The 19,875-nt window shown below is 49.0% G+C and overlaps 7 protein-coding genes across 7 annotated transcripts; 3 read left to right on the forward strand and 4 right to left on the reverse strand.

Moving 5' to 3' along the window:
• Positions 1-400: 400 nt before the first annotated feature.
• N7519_003819 (Rab family GTPase YPT1) lies at positions 401-1,397 on the reverse strand (the record flags this gene model as incomplete). The annotated part of the gene is made up of 5 exons (XM_057290597.1): positions 401-595; positions 665-892; positions 946-993; positions 1,057-1,180; positions 1,387-1,397. The coding sequence occupies 5 exons, from the start codon at positions 1,395-1,397 to the stop codon at positions 401-403; spliced, it is 606 nt and encodes a 201-aa protein (XP_057151799.1).
• A 540-nt stretch (positions 1,398-1,937) lies between these two features.
• On the reverse strand, positions 1,938-5,483 carry N7519_003820 (M1 family metallopeptidase; the record flags this gene model as incomplete). The annotated part of the gene is made up of 11 exons (XM_057290598.1): positions 1,938-2,532; positions 2,599-2,811; positions 2,868-3,310; positions 3,388-3,458; positions 3,510-3,720; positions 3,779-3,804; positions 3,864-3,980; positions 4,050-4,167; positions 4,232-4,878; positions 4,946-5,115; positions 5,239-5,483. 11 exons carry the CDS (start codon positions 5,481-5,483, stop codon positions 1,938-1,940), a joined length of 2,856 nt encoding a protein of 951 aa, XP_057151800.1.
• A 225-nt stretch (positions 5,484-5,708) lies between these two features.
• Positions 5,709-7,248, forward strand: N7519_003821 (TFIIH/NER complex subunit SSL1; the record flags this gene model as incomplete). The annotated part of the gene is made up of 3 exons (XM_057290599.1): positions 5,709-5,924; positions 5,984-6,319; positions 6,372-7,248. The coding sequence occupies exons 1-3, from the start codon at positions 5,713-5,715 to the stop codon at positions 7,246-7,248; spliced, it is 1,425 nt and encodes a 474-aa protein (XP_057151801.1). The 5' UTR covers positions 5,709-5,712.
• Positions 7,249-7,489: 241 nt separating this feature from the next.
• Positions 7,490-8,075, forward strand: N7519_003822 (DUF5572 domain-containing protein; the record flags this gene model as incomplete). The annotated part of the gene is made up of 2 exons (XM_057290600.1): positions 7,490-7,671; positions 7,724-8,075. 2 exons carry the CDS (start codon positions 7,490-7,492, stop codon positions 8,073-8,075), a joined length of 534 nt encoding a protein of 177 aa, XP_057151802.1.
• Positions 8,076-8,499: 424 nt separating this feature from the next.
• On the reverse strand, positions 8,500-11,367 carry N7519_003823 (Pumilio-family RNA binding repeat-containing protein; the record flags this gene model as incomplete). The annotated part of the gene is made up of 6 exons (XM_057290601.1): positions 8,500-8,716; positions 8,781-8,871; positions 8,923-9,196; positions 9,319-9,945; positions 10,112-11,191; positions 11,257-11,367. The coding sequence occupies 6 exons, from the start codon at positions 11,365-11,367 to the stop codon at positions 8,500-8,502; spliced, it is 2,400 nt and encodes a 799-aa protein (XP_057151803.1).
• Positions 11,368-12,836: 1,469 nt separating this feature from the next.
• N7519_003824 (uncharacterized protein) lies at positions 12,837-18,141 on the forward strand (the record flags this gene model as incomplete). The annotated part of the gene is made up of 9 exons (XM_057290602.1): positions 12,837-13,229; positions 13,305-14,545; positions 15,204-15,429; positions 15,492-15,504; positions 15,572-15,623; positions 15,676-15,690; positions 15,747-15,769; positions 15,834-17,715; positions 17,771-18,141. 9 exons carry the CDS (start codon positions 12,837-12,839, stop codon positions 17,871-17,873), a joined length of 3,948 nt encoding a protein of 1,315 aa, XP_057151804.1. The 3' UTR covers positions 17,874-18,141.
• Positions 18,142-18,444: 303 nt separating this feature from the next.
• On the reverse strand, positions 18,445-19,699 carry N7519_003825 (uncharacterized protein; the record flags this gene model as incomplete). The annotated part of the gene is made up of 4 exons (XM_057290603.1): positions 18,445-18,860; positions 18,915-19,221; positions 19,278-19,492; positions 19,543-19,699. 4 exons carry the CDS (start codon positions 19,697-19,699, stop codon positions 18,445-18,447), a joined length of 1,095 nt encoding a protein of 364 aa, XP_057151805.1.
• Positions 19,700-19,875: the final 176 nt, after the last annotated feature.

A 19,875-nucleotide genomic window follows, 5' to 3' on the forward strand; every position in this document is an offset into this window, starting at 1 on the left:
CGAAAATAGGAAATAGAACATAGAAAATAGAAAGGTGAAGGGGAAAAGAAAGACACAGAAAGAATGATGGGCCAAGGTAATAGAGCAGAGACGTGGCCAGGAAATCATGAGAACGCAGAAACCGGCGGTAATCGCATAAGCAAACGCAGTAATGTGGATAGAACGCAGGCCGTCTAAAGCGAATCCAGGGCAGGAAAGAACCCCCAACGGCATCATCATAACGATTGCCAGCTCCGTAGAGAAGCTCCTCCTTGCCCGTCAGGAACATGTCGAGTTTCCAAAGGCCTGACAAGCCTGACTTCTGCCGATTAGATACCACGCCGCTTGATACCCCTCAATTCATGATGTAACATTGCGCCAAAGTGAAGCACCGTACCACACAAAGAGAACATCGTGTCGTTTAGCAGCAGCCACCTGCCGATCCAGACTGGACACCTTGGCCCTGGCCAACCTGCACAGTCGGCTTGTTGTTGACAGTGGCCGTTCCCATGCGTTCCTTGATCTGTCGTGCCATTGTCAAGAATGCCTGCTCGACATTGGACGCGTTCTTGGCCGAAGTTTCGAGGAAAGGAATTCCGAGGCTGTCGGCGAACTCCTGTAAAAGTGCAATCGAGACATGTTAATAATCTGCCCCAGCGGTGCTGGTGTTCGCCTTTAAACATACCTTGGCAACGGTGTATTCCACGACCTTCTTGTCCTCCATATCGCTCTTGTTTCCAACGAGCAACTTGTTAACACCCTCGGTAGCATATCGGTCTATCTCCTGGAGCCACTGCTTCACGTTGTTGAAGGAATCCATGTCGGTGACATCGTAAACCACGCAAATTCCATGAGCGCCCCTGTAGTAAGAGGATGTAATGGTACGGAATCGCTCCTGGCCGGCGGTGTCCCACTGCATGTATTATTAGCTTTGCTTCAAATAGTTGGTGTTCAATATAGCCGTACGATCTGAAGTTTCACCGTCTTGCCATCGAGCTCGATTGTGCGGATTTTCTATGATGACCTGTCAGCACCGCTATTCTATTGCGGCTAAATACTGCAGCTTCCGAGACGTACGAAGTCAACGCCGATTGTCGAGATGTAGCTTTCGGTGTAGGTATCATCGGCAAAACGAAGCAGCAAGCAAGACTTTCCAACACCGGAGTCACCGATGAGGAGCAGTTTGAAAAGGTAGTCGTATCTATCTCGATGGTTAGGCAACGGAGATCGGCAAGTTTGGGGATTTGGGTCGCGTGACGGTCAAACCAGCGATGCGACGGTACTCTAGAAATCAACATCATATCAGTCAAATTCAACACACAGGTAGACTCATATAGTGACCAAATCAGGGCGCATAGAATGGCATTTGGGGGGGGGGGTGGGTGGGAAATGGGGAAGGCTTACCACTCGGGATTCATGATGAGATTTGGGAGGTGGAGAAGGTGAAATAAAAACTGAAGAGAACACACAAGTCCAGAGGAATATAAAGGAAAAAAAAAAACAAGTTGATGGAGTCGAAGTTCCTAGGAAGTCGGGGGGAGGGGACAATGATGGAACAGTCGCCTGAAATGATAGGAGGTGCAGGGAGGCAGACGCACCTGATGCGCAGCTTTGTTTCACCTCACAACCACTTCTCGGGGTTTCTGTATTTTCCTTATTTTCCCCTTATTTTTCGTTATGTTTTGTATATTTTCTATCTATACATACCTCTTCTTAATTTTTAATCGTCTTTTTTACGAAATATATCTATCACAAGGATCATTCTATACTTGATTCCACTTCCCATCTCCGAGATCACCTGCTCAACTGATGTTATCCCGTGCATAAACTCAGCCTCGTGGATACTGGACCAATGACATTTTACATTGTATCCAAATCAAAGAACTCAGTTGAACAAATATATTGTTGAAAAAAGGGAAAAAAGAAAAACATAAAGCCACATGTTCGTAGATGCGCATTTATGCGTAACCGTGTGCCTGCAGCCATTCAAGAACCAGAGCCTCCTCACGCTCCTTATAGGATGCATTAGTTCGAATGTTGTCCGAGACAATCACGAGTGCACGGTCATAAGCGCCCGTTTCCTTGTCCTTGAAAAAGGCCGCAATCTCGTCACTGATCTGGTGATCGGCAAACTTTGATAGACCCATACGGACAAAGCGCTCAAACACAACGTTGTTAAATGACAATCGTGTTTCAACAGCAGTCCAGTTGTCCTTGATGTACTGCCATAGCAAATGCCGGACCTTCGAGTTGGCGGCCAGAGATACGGCTCCGCTGTGGATGTCCTGGATAGCTACCTTATCCGAAAACACAAAGTCCAAGTAGTCATTCACCAGAGCAGCATCCTTCGTGCGTCCAAGTGCAGAGAGGCAAATCTCTTTGCCATCCACAGAGTCGGTTCGGATGTACTCTTCCTTAACAGCATCGTATTCCTTACGGCCGCCCTCGGATACATTGACGCTGAAAATCACTGACCGTAGATTAGTATGGATAGCACTGGTGTCTTTCCCGGTCGTCCAGAGATCAAAGCGGCGCTTGGCCTCTGAGACAAATCTATAAAATATGGAGATTGTGTTAGAGAGTGTTCAACAGCATTCGGACCCAGGGAAAAGAGCTCACCCTTCATGACCTGCATTACAGACCATTCCAATGAGCAGCTTCCGAAGCTGTACAATGAGATAGTCCTCACCGGGCTTGAACTCCCAACCAGTCCGTTCTGCGGCCGGGGAAGCCAGTTTAAGAGTGAACTGCTTCAATCCTTCGGCCACTTTCTCGTTTTGTGAGAAAACCGAGCGGATGTTCGCCAAAGACGCAGAGACTTGGGACCAAACACTGCAGGGTGGGACGTTAGAAATGACAGCAAAATACCATAAAGAGATGTTGCTCACAGATAATTTTGTTCCCCCTTGAATCCTTCCAGAAGAGTCAACAAGGCGGGCGTAGTGCCCTCGCCAGAGACTGCAAGGGCAGCTGCATCACCCAGCAAACCGATCTTGTCCTCGGTGCTTAGAAGATCAAGCGATTGGCCCAGCTTTGCCAGATGCCCGGGAGGATAGTTGGTTCGATAGAACCCAGACAGGTCCTTGTTGATTTTGTAGAAAGTGTCCTCTCCAACCCCCCCAACGGTGTCGGATTTCGAGGTTAGAGCACGGGTGTCAACAGTAGCCAGTTTCGCTCCGGATTTGATGCCGAGAGGGATCCACCATTTCGTCTCATCCTCCTCTGGCTTCACATCCCCGGTAGACAAGAATCGACTCTGACTAACGGTGATCTGACCGGGCTCCTCTGCCACGGTGACGACCGGGAAACCGATCTTGCGAATCCAGGGGTCCTAGAGCAGGTCAGTAAGATATCGAGCTGACCAAATAGAGAGTTAAAGAAACAGCCAAGGGGTGAGTATTTACTTACCATGAAAGAATGCACGTCCTGTCCGGAAGCTTTGCTCAAGGCGGACCACAGGTCATTTGTGGTTGCATTTCCTATAATTACTCAGCATACGTTCCTCAAAATCTTCTTCCTTGACGCCCTACCATATGCATGAGATTTAAGATAATCCGCAACTCCACGCAAGAAAGTCTCTCTGCCTAGGTGGACACTCAGCATGCGAATGACAGAGCTTCCCTTCAGGTAGCTGATATGGTCGAAAATCTGGTCGACTTCGAGCGCGTTCCGAACGGGAACTTCGATAGGGTGGGAAGCGCGGAGCGAGTCGAGGTGAAATGCTTGTTGCACACCTTCAGCCTGGGAGAACGTTAATATTGGTCTTATCAGGATGGGTATTACCTCGGGCATTCCGTACGACAAACTGAGACCAGACGTTCCATTCTGCTTGCACATTAGATACTGCGCCACAGACTCATCGGCCAGAAGCGAACAAAGCTCACCAGGATAGAAATGATCAACGGCAAGCCAACCGACCCAGGTTGCGAATCCCTCATTCAGCCACAACTCATTCCACCAGTCCATGGTAACAAGGTTGCCAAACCACTGGTGAGCCAGCTCTACAAAGTGAGTCAGATATCAAAGCCATCTCGAAACCTAGATACCTAAAGATCGACGTGGGGACTGACCGTGAGCTACAACATAAGCAATGCGGTTCTTATAGCGGTTGTCCGACTTTCCTTCGTCGAACAGAACAGCGGTCGTTCGATAGGTCACAAGACCCCAGTTCTCCATGGCACCCATGGCCTAGAGACCCGCGATTAGCTCAAATGAAAAGCTTGGAATTAGTAGGGAATAAATGGTTACTCACAAACTCGTGAACAGCGAGGAGATCAGCCTTGGGGAGAGGGTATTCAATTTCGAAAACTTCCGAGAAATAGTCAACCGTGCGGTGAGCACATTCTAGTGCAAAGCGAGCCTGGTCTTGAAGGCCACGCGTGGTGTATACTCGGACGGGAATACTCTTGCCCTGGTATTTGCGCTCGGTCATAGCCTCGACGTATTCGAAGTCACCAACTGCCCAGGCCAGAAGATAGGTGCTCATCACCGGTGTCTTCTCGAACGTGACAAACTTCAGACCGGGCTTGTGTCCGTCTCTTTCGGATTGAACGGGCATGTTGCTCAGTGCAGTCTGTCCCTTGGGGACTTCAATCTCGAAATCGAAAGTGGATTTCAAGTTCGGCTCATCGAAACAAGGGAAAGCCCTTCGTGCATCGCAGGACTCAAATTGAGTGCTTAGCATGTAGTAAAAGTCATCCTCCTTGGGGGTGTCGGCAGAGGGCTCTCCGACGGGCTTATACTTCGAGCGGTAGAAGCCGGCCATGGCATTGTTCATGGTGCCGGTAAAGTTGATGGAGAGCACAACGTCTGCCGGCGCAATCTCTTGCGAGAAAGCGAGGCAAACTCGCTCCGATTGCTTGTCGTAGGTGATTCCGGATGCTTTGGCCAACTGGCTCCCTATGAAAAGAAGACCGGTCTTAGTCTTCTTTTCCATATCACACTGATGATATGCTCCCACACTTACCATCTTTCCCCAATACCTCAGCACTTTGTACTTCGATCTCCTTCGAGTTCAGCACAATCTCGCTGGTAGCACGGGTGACTTTGAGATCGATCTTCAACGCGCCCTTGTATTCCCATGAACCACCGAACTGCAAGTCGAAAAGAGAAACATGGTAGTTGACAGGCTTAGCCCTATTGTCATGTCAGTTTCCAACGCTGCAAACCAGAAAAAAAAATGTAGGCTCAATTTTGGGAAGCAAAAAGGAAGCAAAAAGAGAAGAGAAACCAGAATAACCCAAGCGGGGCATCACTCACACGTCAGGAAGTGTCTCTCGCTCTTGAGACGCCATCATGCGGACTTCGGCGGAACAATGCCTAATGGGAGGGAAGCTCAGATCTAATGTAGCGGCGGGCGTAGGCAGTCGAGGTCGCAGTCGAGGAGAATGCGGAAGAGAAAGTTTATGCAGTGTGCGAGAAAGAAGAGGAGGGGTAGGGCGGACAGTGACTGGACGGACGACTTGAACTGCTACGCCAGCACGAATGGATCTTCTTCCCCACATCGGAGGGGGGGATTTTTCTAGCTTAACCGTCTACGGCTATCGTCGGAGCTATTTCCAAAAAAAAAAGAGCTTAGTTTGGAAGAGATCGAGACTTGTGACTCGGTGAAAAAGGAGATAGGGAGGATATTCTCCAACGGAGCTCCGTCGGAAGCTTGGACCCATTTTCGGTCTTCCGCATGGATCCTCTCTCTCTCTCTCTCTCTTTCTCTCTCCACTCTTATCTAAGGACATGGCCGACTCCGACGAAGAATATGTGGGGGAGGTAACGGAAGATGAAGATGATTTGCAGGTGACTCGGGGCGATAATCCGCGAGCCAGAAGAAAGCAGCGCGGGGGCGCAGAATGGGAGCTATCCAGAACCTGGGAGACACTAGTGGAGGGTGCAGATGGTACCATAAACTCGACCGTCGAAGGTCTGCTGGAGGCCGGAAAACGGAAACGGTCAGTTTCTTTCCCTTACAGTGTCTATACATTCTTGCTAAATTGTATCATTCGTTCAGGCTCTTGAAAGATACGACACCACTACAGCGCGGTATCATTCGACATCTCATCTTAATTCTGGATCTTTCACAATCCATGTCCGAGAAGGACTTGCGACCCACGAGATACTTGTTGACTCTCCGATATGCCCAGGAATTCGTGAGGGAATTTTTTGAACAAAATCCCATCTCCCAGCTTGGTGTCCTCGGCCTGAGAGACGGTCTCGCGCTCCGAGTCAGTGACATGAGTGGCAATCCAACAGAACACCTCACAGCCATCCAAACCCTCAAAACACAAGATCCGAAAGGTTTGCCTAGTCTTCAGAATGGGTTGGAGATGGCACGAGGTGCTCTTTTGTATGTCTTCTTTACACCCGCTATAAGTAACGAAACTAACCAGTTAATTTAGCCATACACCAAGCCATGGCACTCGAGAAGTGCTGTTTATATATGGTTCCCTTCTTTCCTCTGATCCTGGGGACATCCATCGAACGATAGACACGCTGATTAGCGACAAAATTCGGGTTGGTATCGTGGGTCTCGGAGCCCAGGTTGCAATTTGCCGGGAACTGTGTACAAAAACCAACGGTGGTGATGAAACAGCATATGGAGTAGCATTGAACGAGCAGCACTTTCGGGAGCTGATGATGGACGTGACTACACCCCCAGCGGCCTACTCACAGAAAGAATCTGCAAGCTCGTTGCTGATGATGGGGTTCCCTTCTCGTACAGTGGAGCCCAGTCCCTCGCTCTGCGCATGCCATTCAAAGCCCTCACGAGGAGGCTATCTTTGCTCACGATGCAACAGCAAAGTGTGTAGTCTTCCTGCTGAATGCCCATCTTGTGGGCTCACATTGATCCTTTCGACTCATCTGGCACGATCGTATCATCATCTATTTCCCTTGATCAACTGGGTCGAGGTGCCGTGGCGTCGAGCCTCGCGAAGCTCCGCTTGCTTTGCCTGTGGTCTTTCTTTTCCATCCGTGCCTCTGGAAGATCACTGGCAAACGGCAGAGAACCAGACCAAGGGGATGAGTGTGAGCAGTCGCTACGAGTGTACCGCGTGTCATAACCACTTCTGTATCGACTGCGATCTCTTTGCCCACGAGGTCGTGCACAACTGTCCCGGCTGTCAAAGTAGAAGTACCCCCCCTGCACTCTGGGGAAGACAGCCAAACGTCAGGTGGAATGGATACCACGGTCTAGGGCGTGGAATTATCTCAATATTGCATTGTTTGGCGGCGCAAGATATCCCTGGATTTTTCTATTCACAGGCCAAAAGGTAGCGTGGGAGGGGTAGGCGTCTGTATATACAAAATACGAATTTTCTCGCAAGTGCCGTGCAACTTTCCCGATTTTCGAGATGAGTAGACAAAGTCCCCAAAGCGCCAAAAGGTGCAGAGTAGACAATTGGAGAACTTGGAGAACGCACCAGAGCAGACGAGCCTCGGCTAGTTAGCTTAGGTTGCCCCACGCATCCTCCGCATCCTCCGCATCCCGAACCTTTTGTGTATTCTTCATCAAATAATGGCGCAGCCCTCAGAAGCTCAGGTCTTCGAAAGGCTACAATCTTACTCCTTCGTATCGGATCCCGAGTTTGCAAATGGCCTCTCAATAATACTTGGCCATCCCGACACCCCCGCCACCGAGGTGGAGATGAACCGGGATGACGACCTCGTCCTGCAAGCAAAGTGTTTCTTTTTCTCCCGGTATGCTGGGAATACACTTCACACAATACGTCGGGTACTAATCCGAGCACAGAAAAGAAAAGCTCACTCCTGCTATTGACTTTGCTGCCTTCAAATCATGGTTAGCATCACGGACAACGGAGCCCCACGGGCTAGGCAATACAGACTTGCAAATCTCTGAAGCATTGGACCCAAGCACATCTGGGACTGAGAGACCAACGCATTCTGAGCCTGTCTACCCTTCGTCGTTCGCGCACATTGTGGAACTCATCACTACGGGACAGCCAATACCTGGGATCCAAGACATCCCAGACACAGTGCTTAGTGGCCACGATATTTCCAGTGAGAAACCACGGCGACGGAAACCCTGGGAGAAGGATGAAGTGGTGGCTGCATCCGATGAGACTGCAGGTTCTGCTCCCTGAAGTTCTGTTCTATCCACATGAGGTTTATGATGGATTATATATTTGATTGGAATAGAATCTGAATAATAACATGTGGGTTTAAAGAAAATTATTGTGACACGCCCCAAGCTTCAATCTATGAGATTGAATAAAAATGATAGCCACTGGGGAAAGCAAGCCAAATGAATAAATCGGCAAGCAGTGGTAACTCGCAATATTGAAACACAGAAATGATTGGGTCAACAGATATTGATAAGACACGGTCAGGCAAACTGGCAAAGACAGACTGTCTGCTTGGAAGCAGAGGGAATGAAATGCTCAAAAGATGCTTTTTCCTAGTTGTTGATTGTCGGTTTTCTTTTTCCTCTTTTTATCCTTTTTTTTTTCCTTTGCATGGCGATAAAAGTGAATATGAAGTATCAAATCAAGACACAGTGACACAGGCTCAACGAAGTGGTGCATAATGGGGTCCCCATTGATGTCCACGACCGAAACGACCACTGGACGGGCCCGTGGTGGTGAATTTGTCTTCGTTGAAGCTGTTGAAACGGCCGATTTGCATTCCAGCCCCAGGACCAGGGCGTGTAGCGTGAGACGGGTTGCAGCAAAGCATAGCCACACGAGAGCCAAATTTGGAGCCACGAAGAGAGACCATATGTTTCCTAGTCGAATCAGGTTAGACTTCAGACCACACCAAGTAGATAATGGACTGTTGGGGAGCAATACCTAATGTGACTGGCCACCAGCTCTCGTTGATGAGGCGCGGCGTTCATCAAAATCCATTGGATGAGATAGTTCCCGTACTGGTCACCGGCTACTAAAGAACGAATTAATATCTTCTCATGGTGTCAAAGCCTGGGCAACTTACTATCGATCAATGGCATGCGAGGCCGGTCAGACCGGCCAGTGCAGACACGAGAGAGATAATGATCCATAAACTCGGTGCTGCCAATCTTGAGACATTTTTCCACAATCTTAGATGCGAACTGATCCATGCTGTAATCCACAGCCCAGCGAAGAACATGCTCAACAGCGCGGCTCTTGTCGTGGGGAGCACCGTGCTCGCAGATGTGTTGGATGCACCAGTTCCCGAAATTGACCATGAGCAAGTACATCGATCTTCGCCAGTACTTCCTCGATTGCTGGTCGCTTCAAAGATGGTCAGTATTTGTATAAGCAATATAAAGAACCAACAGAAAAGCAGGGCAGCGAGAAAAGGGGTTGGATGCGTATGGTAGCGGGTCATGTTGGCAGGGAATCTTACCTTTTCCTCCTCCACGCAATTCTCGAAGATGTTTTGGACGACCAGACTTCCTGTCTCTCCAAGGGCAACCTCGTGCCACATTCCACGTAATGCCTCATTTACTCTTGCCATCACTTGCGGAGGCTCACCACTCCACCGGAGCTCAAAGAGTTTCTGCCAAACGTGGCACGCATATCGATGGACCACCGTCTCCGGAATTCTGCGGAGAAGTTCCTGTACCATCATAGCTTTATGCTCCTCTGAAACGCAGTCAAATGCCTTTTGGACCACATGGCAGCCAAATGCATCCATGCTGAGGTTTAGCGTGTTGCCTCTGATCGCATTTGCGATGGCGACGACTTGCTCCGGAGTTCCATGTTCAAAGCAGCGTTGTATGAGGAAGTTTCCAAAGCGATTGACCATGAGTGGGTAGGCTTGACGCACAATTGACTCGATGATGTCGTATTTCTGCTCAGTTGTGCCGACCTTGAGCTTTTGTTGTAAGAAAATTGAAGCTTGTTGGTCATTATTGCAGATGATCTTGTCTACAATGTACTTCCAATCACACGAGACGTTCTTGTCGAGCAGGCGTCGATAGTTGAGTGGTTCCAGTGGTGACACGTATGTCTGGATGGAATTTCCGTTCATCTGACAAGAGTTAGAATGAATGTAAACAGGACGCATATAGCTATTGCTTACCGAGTTGGCCCATGTGGTTTCATTCGTGTTGGTACCTGTAAACTCAGTGGCAGTGGGTGAGAGGGGGGCTTCCAATCGGTCGAGGGGGGTAAGGGGGCACTGAGTAAAGCCCGACCTGCTGAAAAGCGCTGGGGGGTCTCTTCGGCGAAGCAGGTGACTTGGTGGTCTGCTCACTGGAGGACCCAGAAGCAAATTCACCCCAAGGGGTAGACTGAATTGGAAATAGAGATCCGCCCCTACTGTTTTGGGTGATGGAACGACGAGCCCCGGTGATGGGCCCTGGGGGATACAACATTTGCTCACCAATGGGACGTGGGTAAAATCCACATGAACTAGCCGAGGACCCCGAGTGTGGTCTTTGTGACTGCAGAGACGGTGGACCAGCAAACGAAGGATACACATTGGAGACTCCCCAGAACCGATTTGGGTCCTGGCTTGTAGAGCTGCTAGAGCCCGAAAGGCTCTCTCCGTATTCTCTGTCTGTGGCAGTCTCATTCTGGGCCCAGAGTGCGCGGGGTCTGTTGTAAGCTCCTGTAGACAAAGGATCCGAGACATCAGATTGCGAATCATCTTGCACAGCCCATGCATCTTGAAACTGAGTAAACGCCGAGGTCGATGCATTAAAAGCATTCTGTAGGTGGCTAATGGTCTGTTCTGTAATTTCGCGGCTGCCGAAATCGGCCTCTGATGACGGACCAAGGGCTTGATCCAAGGTATGTTTTATCACACGGGTTTGAGCAAGCTCTTGCTCCTGCAGGGCAATCTTGGAATTTGCAGCAAGGAGTTCCTGCTTAAGGCGAAGCAGCTCTACCGTTCTGTCTTCCTGGGGGTAAGGATTTGTTGTCTCATTGGGGGTTAAAGATGGTACCGACGTGGTGGGAGTGATCTGAGACGAAACAGAAGAGTGGTCGGTCTCAGAACGTGAAGGGGGGATTGTTTTGGGAGAAATCTTTGCCAGTATTCTGTCAAGATCCGATGTTTGTCCATTCAAAGGCTCAACTTTGATATGATCTAGCTTCTGCTTCTGGGATTGTGAGATCACAGGCACATACACATGTGAATCGATACCATAGGAAACACATACCTTGCTCGCCGAGTGCTCGGTCCCTTCACCAGACAAAGCCTGCAACTTTTCATGTCGGGATGTTTCAGCCGCATCGGAAGAACCGTAATGAGTAATGGAGTTCTGAGGGCTCTGCCGCAACCAAGGTGGTTAGTATGCTAGAAATTCGATTCAAGATTGTTTCCCGAGACGCATACCGAGGATTGGCGTCCAAAAGAAAGATTTCGCACATCAATGGCATCATTGGAGGTAAAACGTCCTCCATTCCCCATTCGACCAAGTGTTGAAGGTCCGCTTAGGGTAGACATGTTGTCAACTGGAAGAGATTAAAAGCGAAGCAGAAACAAGATAGAAACAGAAAAGAAGAGAGGCGAAAAAAAGAGCAAATGGAGTCGCTGCTGCGTGAAGGTCAGGACAAAGAGGCTCGTTGGAAACCAAGTGAGCTTACATGCAACGAAAAGGATTCTGAGCAGATTCTTGCGAGATCACGGTAAACATAAGGGAATTTTTGGAGATGAAGAAGTGATGAGAAGAGACGAGATTGGGATGTGAGAAGAAATAGGATGGAAGGAGAGAGATAGAGATAAAAGGAGGAAAGGAAACAAGTCAAGGAAGGAGCAGAGTGAGAAGAGATGAGAACCTTCCCTATACACATGTTCCTGTCATGTTCTTGTGGACTACTTGATTAGGCATAGTCATGTTTATTCCAAGGTTTTCATTCATAGATGGATACAATGCATATATGTCTGAGGAGTATAGCCCTGGAATCGGGCACATACATTATGTATGTGCATATTCACTTATGTTCAAATGTTGATACCCCCCGAGCTCGGATTCTATAGAATCCAAGATCTACATGTCATCGAAAGGTTATATACATGGAAAAGCTTCCAACCTTGGAAGGTTATATGTTATTAATACATAGAAAAGGTGCTTTGTGAGATTTACGGGATTCTGCATCTGATACTCATTTCATACTTTCATACTGAGAAGGAGGGGAAACATTGTTTTGTCTCTTATAATGTAGCTAATATCATCTTGAGCCAAATAGATCAGATTAATATAGTCCTACGTCGTCAAGGACCTGCATAAGTACATGTATATCAAAATGTGAACTCTCAAAGCCAAGACATTTGCATGCAGATCAGGGCTCACACCACGTGACCCAGGTGACGCGTAATGGACAAGATGGCATACGAAGACGGAACAAGGGACATTTTTCTTATTATAGAAAACAGGAGGGCGAACATATATCAAAAATAATACACAGTAGAAGTCATGCAATAGGAATAATCATTCATCTGTAATAGTGGATACTCTAGACTTCCTCAGCCATCAACATGAACTTTGTATCCCGTAATGTAAGTGGCGTACTCCGTACATGGAAAATCAAATTGCATATCCTTGGTCGCGTTACAAGTTATTATGGGGACATCTTCTTTCTCATATATTTCCCCATTCCTTTGTCTAACATATGCCTATGCACCACTAGGTATATTCTCATATATTGTTTCGATCGCTTGGCTTCGCCGAAAGCGTGTCCGCGGGTGTGTTTCTATACTCGACGCTCATTCGCTCAAGGAGATTCGTCATCGACAACGACAAACCGGCGAACCAACCCGCCCTTTTCCCTCCGTTAATTAGTGAAGCGGACACATATCCTCGCCGGAAACCATTGAGCGGATTGCCTCTCCGCAGCTGCTTCCTCGCCCTTTTCGGGTAAGTGACACCAAGTGTGGGTTCTTTTCGGGGGTCCGGGGAATTGACGTCTCTGAAGATGGCTACAACTACAGTAACCGGTCATGGGCGACGCGCCTCAATGCGCCAGGCCGAATTGCAAATCCCTACCAAATCCTCCGTTCCTCAATCAACGAGCAGTCCGATAGACAAATTTCCGCCTTACGAAGACACCCTCGACGCCGTCGCGGGGTCAGCTCGGCCAAACCGAAGCGCCTCGGTGAAATATGCCCCGAACGAGCTCTGGGAACCGAGAAAAGCAAGCTTTTACTCGCGAGAGTATGGGAACGGGTCATTACGAAATCCTAAACATCGTCCGCGAAAGAGCATCAGCGAAGCCATCACGACAATCAGAACACGCAATGGCAGTATGAGTGCCAATGCTCATGAATTGGCCCAAGCACTTCGCGCCCCAGTCTCTTACCGACTCACTGTATGTTGATTAGCGCTTTGAGAAATTCACGTATAGAAGAAATTCCTTCAGCGAGGCTGCTAACACTGTTTCAAGGCTCTCTGTGTCGTCTGGTACCTGACCTCTGCCCTCACAAATACATCTTCAAAATCGATTTTGAATGCTCTTCCGATGCCAATCACATTGACGATGATCCAATTTGCGTTTGTCTCCTTTTGGTGCTTGCTGTTGGTGTATCTTTCCACGATTATACCTCGGTTGCGACAAAGCATCCCGGTCCTTCAACATGGAATTCGCTACCCATCCCGCGACGTGATTTCCACAGCCTTGCCTCTGGCAGTATTCCAATTGGCCGGTCACATTCTAAGCTCTATGGCTACTGAACAAATCCCCGTATCTTTGGTCCACACCATCAAGGGCCTTTCGCCCCTCTTCACAGTTCTAGCATACCGGATCCTGTTCCGCATTCGATATGCCCGGGCAACCTACTTATCGCTGATCCCTCTGACTCTGGGTGTGATGCTTGCATGCTCGACCGGAATTTCTACCAATTTCTTCGGTATCTTTTGCGCATTTGGTGCAGCTCTTGTCTTTGTCTCGCAGAACATATTCTCGAAGAAGCTGTTTAACGAGGCAGACCGTGCAGAATCAGATCTGCAAACCCCCGGACGGCGGAAGTTGGACAAACTCAACTTGCTTTGCTATTGCTCCGGGCTGGCGTTTTTCCTCACTCTGCCTATTTGGTTTGTCAGCGAGGGTTACCCACTAGTATCTGATTTCATCCATGATGGTGCGATATCGCTGTCGGGTAAGCAAGGCTCATTGGATCACGGTGCTCTTTCTCTTGAGTTTGTGTTTAATGGACTCTCACACTTCGCCCAAAATATCCTGGCCTTTGTGTTGCTGTCAATGGTTTCTCCTGTGTCCTATTCGGTTGCATCATTGGTCAAGCGTGTGTTTGTGATCGTGGTAGCGATTATATGGTTTGGGAGCTCGACCACCTCGATTCAAGCATTTGGTATTGGCCTCACTTTCGTTGGCCTCTACCTTTATGATCGCAATAGCCATGATGATGTAGCTGACCAAAGGGCAAACACGGATCATTTCCGTGGCGAACAGTCCATTCTTCCAATGAATGTGCGGCACTCAAACAAGCCATGGGATTCTAATGGTTATGCTTTCCTGCGGGGAGGGCCTTTGAAGGCGCCCCCAACAACTTCCATGCTGCGGCAAACAACTCCAAGAAGGAAGACGATCGGCCCGGGCATGTTCGACCAAGAGGGGCCAGTGTTTCCCGTACTTGGTTACCAGGCACCAAGCAAGAATCCACTTGGCAGGTTAGTGATTCTCAAGCTGCAGCCTAGCATTTGTATTTTATTAGTTCGGTGTATGATATCATGGTAGCGAGGTGTTGCTCGGAAGAGCTTTTACGTTACTATCTTTTCCTCTTGTTGTGTGTATACTGCCTAGGACGCGCAGGGCATAGAGATGTACTCTGGTTGCATATAGGATACACCAGAGTCTAGATCATTTCCAATCGAAGTTTCAATAGATGCCCACGGGTGATCTAGCAATATCTTAGGTAATCCTCAGAATGTATAGGTAGAATGAATAGAAGGATTATATTGATAAAATGTACGAAACTATATATCAGAAAAACCATGGAATGATGTAGCTACCGTTGGTAAGGAACAAAGTCATCATTAGGCGAACCCTTGACAGCTCCAGCTACGGTGCAATTCTGCTCTTGGGACATGCTGTAGAGGAAATAGGAACAGGGAAATGGCCTGCCTCCTACAATAAATGATGCCCGTTAACAATTTAAATTGAAGAAAGAAAAAGGAAAATAAGGGGGCAGAAACGGTGGCTTTTAAGGGATCCCGGAGCGGAAGTTTATCCGCCTAACCGAGTCAATCGAGCCAATCCCCGTGAGCCCATTTGCCGTTGTCGTTAGTCAGCAATGTGATGGTCAGCACTCCCATTATGTAACCTTAGAACCGCAGATTCCGATGCAAAGTGCTCTCTGAACTCCCAACTGTCACCAGGATCTCACCCCCTCGCCCTCCTCCACCTTATCTCCCACCCTCACATATCTGTTCTCCTTCCAATGATGCGGCCGCAGCTGTTTCGTGCGGCCGCCCGGTCCCTCCGGGTTCCTAAGGTCACCCCCGGGCATTCGCGACGACAGCCCCTCGCGCGGCCGAGGTGGAACTCACCATTGGTAAGTCCAATCTTGGTCTACTCCATTCAAATTGATCGATAACTGATGGCTCATTTCTCTAGATGGCAAAAAGGTGTCGGTAGAAGGTAAATAATCCCTCGAGGTAACCCATTGAACCTTCACTCACACTCTCTCCCCAAAGCTGGCTCGGCTCTTATCCAGGCCTGTGAGCAGGCAGGCGCAACGGTTCCCAGGTATGACAAGACCTCACCAATACAATTGACCTGCAGTACTAACACGCACCAGATATTGTTACCATGAGTATGTGCTTTTGGTCGAGTCACACATATTGTTTTTGCTGACACCAGTCCCTTAAGAAAACTTTTGGTTGCAGGAAACTGTATGTGAAACCCACAATCCCCCATTCCATACCATTGAGGCATATGTACTTACCGAAACTGTAGGCCGTATGTGCCTCGTCGAAGTTGAACGTGCCCCAAAGCCGGTGGCCTCCTGTGCTTGGCCCGTGCAACCCGGCATGGTGGTGAAGACGAACTCACCACTGGTTCACAAGGCAAGAGAGGGTGTCATGGAGTTCCTCCTCGCCAACCATCCCCTCGATTGTCCTGTCTGCGACCAAGGAGGAGAGTGTGATCTCCAAGACCAGTCGATGCGTTACGGTGCCGATCGGGGTCGATTCCATGAAACCGGCGGAAAGCGTGCCGTGGAGGATAAGAACATTGGCCCACTGGTTAAGACCTCAATGAATCGATGCATCCACTGCACCCGTTGTGTCCGATTCATGAATGATGTCGCCGGCGCCCCAGAACTAGGAACTGCTGGTCGCGGAAACGACATGCAGATTGGAACCTACCTTGAGCAGAACCTCAACTCAGAACTCTCAGGCAATGTCATTGACCTTTGCCCTGTCGGTGCACTAACTTCGAAGCCCTATGCTTTCCGGGCGCGCCCATGGGAGCTCAAGCACACCGAATCGATCGATGTCCTTGACGCTCTTGGCTCTAACATCCGCATTGATAGCAGAGGCCTGGAAGTGATGCGGGTTGTCCCCCGATTGAATGACGATATTAACGAGGAATGGATCAATGACAAGTCGCGGTTCGCATGCGATGGGTTGAAGACCCAACGACTCACAACGCCGCTCATTCGTCGGGAGGGTAAATTCGTCCCTGCCACTTGGGAACAGGCTCTAACGGAGATCTCATCGGCCCACGAGAAGCTGCAGCCACAAGCAAATGAGTTCAAGGCTGTTGCGGGACACTTGGTTGATGCTGAGTCGCTCGTTGCCATGAAGGACCTGGCAAACAAGCTTGGCTCTGACAACCTTGCCCTGGATCAACCTGGAGGTGGTGCCCCCATTGCTCACGGTATCGATGTCCGTTCCAATTATCTTTTCAATTCCAAGATCTATGGAATCGAGGAGGCAGATGCAATCCTTTTGATTGCAACAAACCCTCGTCACGAAGCCGCTGTTCTGAACGCCCGTATCCGAAAGCAGTATATTAGATCTGATCTTGAGATTGGACTTGTCGGCGAGGAGTTTGAGAGCACATTTGACTTCAACCATCTGGGCACTGATGTGTCTTCCTTGAAATCCGCTTTGTCCGGAGAATTTGGCAAGAAGCTTGCCGGAGCCAAACGGCCAATGATTATTGTCGGTAGCGCTGCTGCAGAGCACCCTGATGCTAAGGCAATCTTCGAGGCTGTCGGTGGCTTCGTCGAGAAGAATGCAAACAACTTCATTACCCCGGAGTGGCAGGGCTATAACGTCCTCCAGCGTGCGGCGTCTCGGGCTGGTGCCTATGAAGTTGGCTTCACTGCACCGTCTACCCAGGTTGCTCAAACTACCCCCAAGATGATGTGGCTTTTGGGCGCAGATGAGATTGCCCAAAGCGAGATCCCGAAGGATGCGTTTGTCGTCTACCAGGGACACCACGGTGATCGCGGTGCCCAACTTGCTGATGTCGTTCTCCCCGGCGCTGCGTACACCGAGAAGTCAGGTACATACATCAACACAGAAGGTCGCGTGCAAGTTACCCGTGCTGCCACTTCTCTTCCCGGTGCAGCTCGTGACGACTGGAAGATCATCCGTGCCACTAGCGAATTCCTCGGTGCTCCTCTTCCTTATGATGATATCGAGGCTCTTCGCGACCGCATGGAGGAGATCAGCCCTGTCATGCGCCGCTATGACGTTGTTGAGCCGACCTCGGTTGGCTCATTGAGCAAGGTCCAACTTGTGGACCAGAACAAGGGATCTCAAGCCACCGGGGCTCCTTTCAAGAAGGTGATCGAAGACTTCTTCTTCACTGACGCTATCTCCAGAAGGTGAGTACCCTGTTTATTTATCATTAATTTATTTGCATTGCTAACTCTGATTTAGTTCGCCCACCATGGCCCGCGCCTCCGCTGCTAAGGCCACTGGAAACCCTGAGACCAACTTCATGGCCGCAGGAGAAATGTCTCCTCAGGCTTTGTATGGTTAGATCGGGGTCTATTTTGACCTCATTCTGTGTTTCTCTAATGGCTGCAGGCGTTTCTATTGTACCACATCTTAAATTTTCCTCTTGATGTACTGTTTCCTTTCCATCCTCTGAGTTTTTCCCTATCATCTTGAACACCCTTCCGGTTCCTGTTGACCTCTTCGCCATTCTCCGGTGTCGCCTGGGATTAATCGGGAGTGGTTGCCTTGTACATAAAAGACTGAACCCCCAAAATTTCGAGTCCATGGGCGTCGGAGATGATGAATCTGTGCTACTTTCGTAATTTCGTACGTAGCAGCTTTTGGATGGAAAATACTGTTGAGGATCTATGGTACAGATGAAGTGGAATTATACCAGGAGAAATGACTCCTGGGAATAAATAAGTGTCCCAATGACTAGAACAGGGCAGAGGAGGAACAAAACGGGGGATCCATCTATATTTGCATTGCAAGATCAGGAGTCAAAAGGAACTCTTCTTAACTGCTGCGTCAATTGGGTGCCTTTAGTGCACATAAGATGGAACTGTATCTCGCTCTGTTGAATTACCTTGTCTAAGTTGCTCCAGGTGACCAATTTAGAGCTCATCATCGTCTGTCTCTCCCGCGGTTTCTTCGGCATCTTCGCTGGGCTGGGTCGGAGCAGTCTTGATAGGCCCGCCAGTCCTTTTAGCAAATGGCAACTCTCTTTGAGGCGGCGCGGTGTCCCTCACTGGGGAGACTCGCTTCAGCTGGGCAAGTTCATCCTGAGACGAATCGCCGTCCGTTGTGCTATTATTTTGTTCGTCGTCCAAAGGATGAGTCGAACGCTCTTCGTCATCAGTGTCTTGGTTATTGGTGGCACCTCGATCAGTCTTTATTGGATCAATATCCATTTGTTCAAACCCATCAGAGTCATCTGTGTCGCTCATCTTGCGGGCACTTCTCTTTGCTGAATGAGATTTCTCGGCAGTCCCATGTGACTCTTCGGGAATGCTAGCTTGTATCTCGGAGACTGTCGATATCTAGTCAGTCAAGATATCCAGGTTTCTCTGTCTGTGTCACCTGCCTTTTGTGGCATCCACAGTAGCTGATGCCAGAAGACGTTGCTGGTTGCGTATCTTGAGCTTTTTCTCGTTCAAGATCTGCACAAAATTGGCCACCAGTCGATTCTCGTGCTCAGTTTTTGCATGCATGAGCTCCTCAAGCTGTTCATTCAACCTATGTATGGTATCCTCAGCAAGGCGATAACGGCCAGTCAGGCTGGATACTTGTTGCTCTAGCATATGAGCTCTAGCCGCAGTGATTCCTGTCCATTCAAAAAGCTCGACAGCTTGTTCATCGTCCTGCCTGAGGGTAAAAGCACCAAGGCGTTGCTATATTAGGGTTAGTCGTGAAATATACATATAACCCACCGGCATAGAATACTAACTGTGATAGTCTGCACTCGTTTCCGTATCGTGATCACAATTTCCTTGTCTTCATCAGAACCCGATATACCGGCCGAAGCTTCGAGACCAGTGGCCCAATCTGGCTCATCGGGAGGAGCTGAAGATTGTCCCAGGATGAGAGAGACTGTTTTAACCCACTCGTCATGGGATCCTTGGTAATTCTTTGCTTGAAGGTCTTTCAAGCGAGTTTGTTTCACTGCGCAACATGAGCTCATAATTTCCAAACTTCATTCGGTGATGACGCACCCAAGCTAACATAGGGCGATTCCCCCTCAGTAGCCGTCAGGCTCAGATCGAGTGGTGCAGGCCCAGTACACGAGACATGGACGAGTACAAAAGCCCCAGTCTCGTCAGATCTGGGAAATCGCAAGATTCGAGGTTCTGTTGAAATAGGAGATGGCATATTTGGAATGAAGGCTCAGGAGAGAAGGACAGAGAAGGAGCTATTAGGAAGTGAGATATCTAGAATGGGATACATGTGTATTTAAGGAAAGTCATCCAAGGCAGAACTCGAGTGGAGAAGTACCGTCGAAGGTATCAGATACCACTCCACATATTAAAAGGGTGTGAAATGTACTG

This window comes from Penicillium mononematosum (genome assembly GCF_028829835.1).
Source record: "Penicillium mononematosum strain IBT 11891 chromosome Unknown utg000002l:1.0-8112719.0:1.0-8118358.0, whole genome shotgun sequence".
Taxonomy (NCBI): Eukaryota; Fungi; Ascomycota; class Eurotiomycetes; order Eurotiales; family Aspergillaceae; genus Penicillium; species Penicillium mononematosum.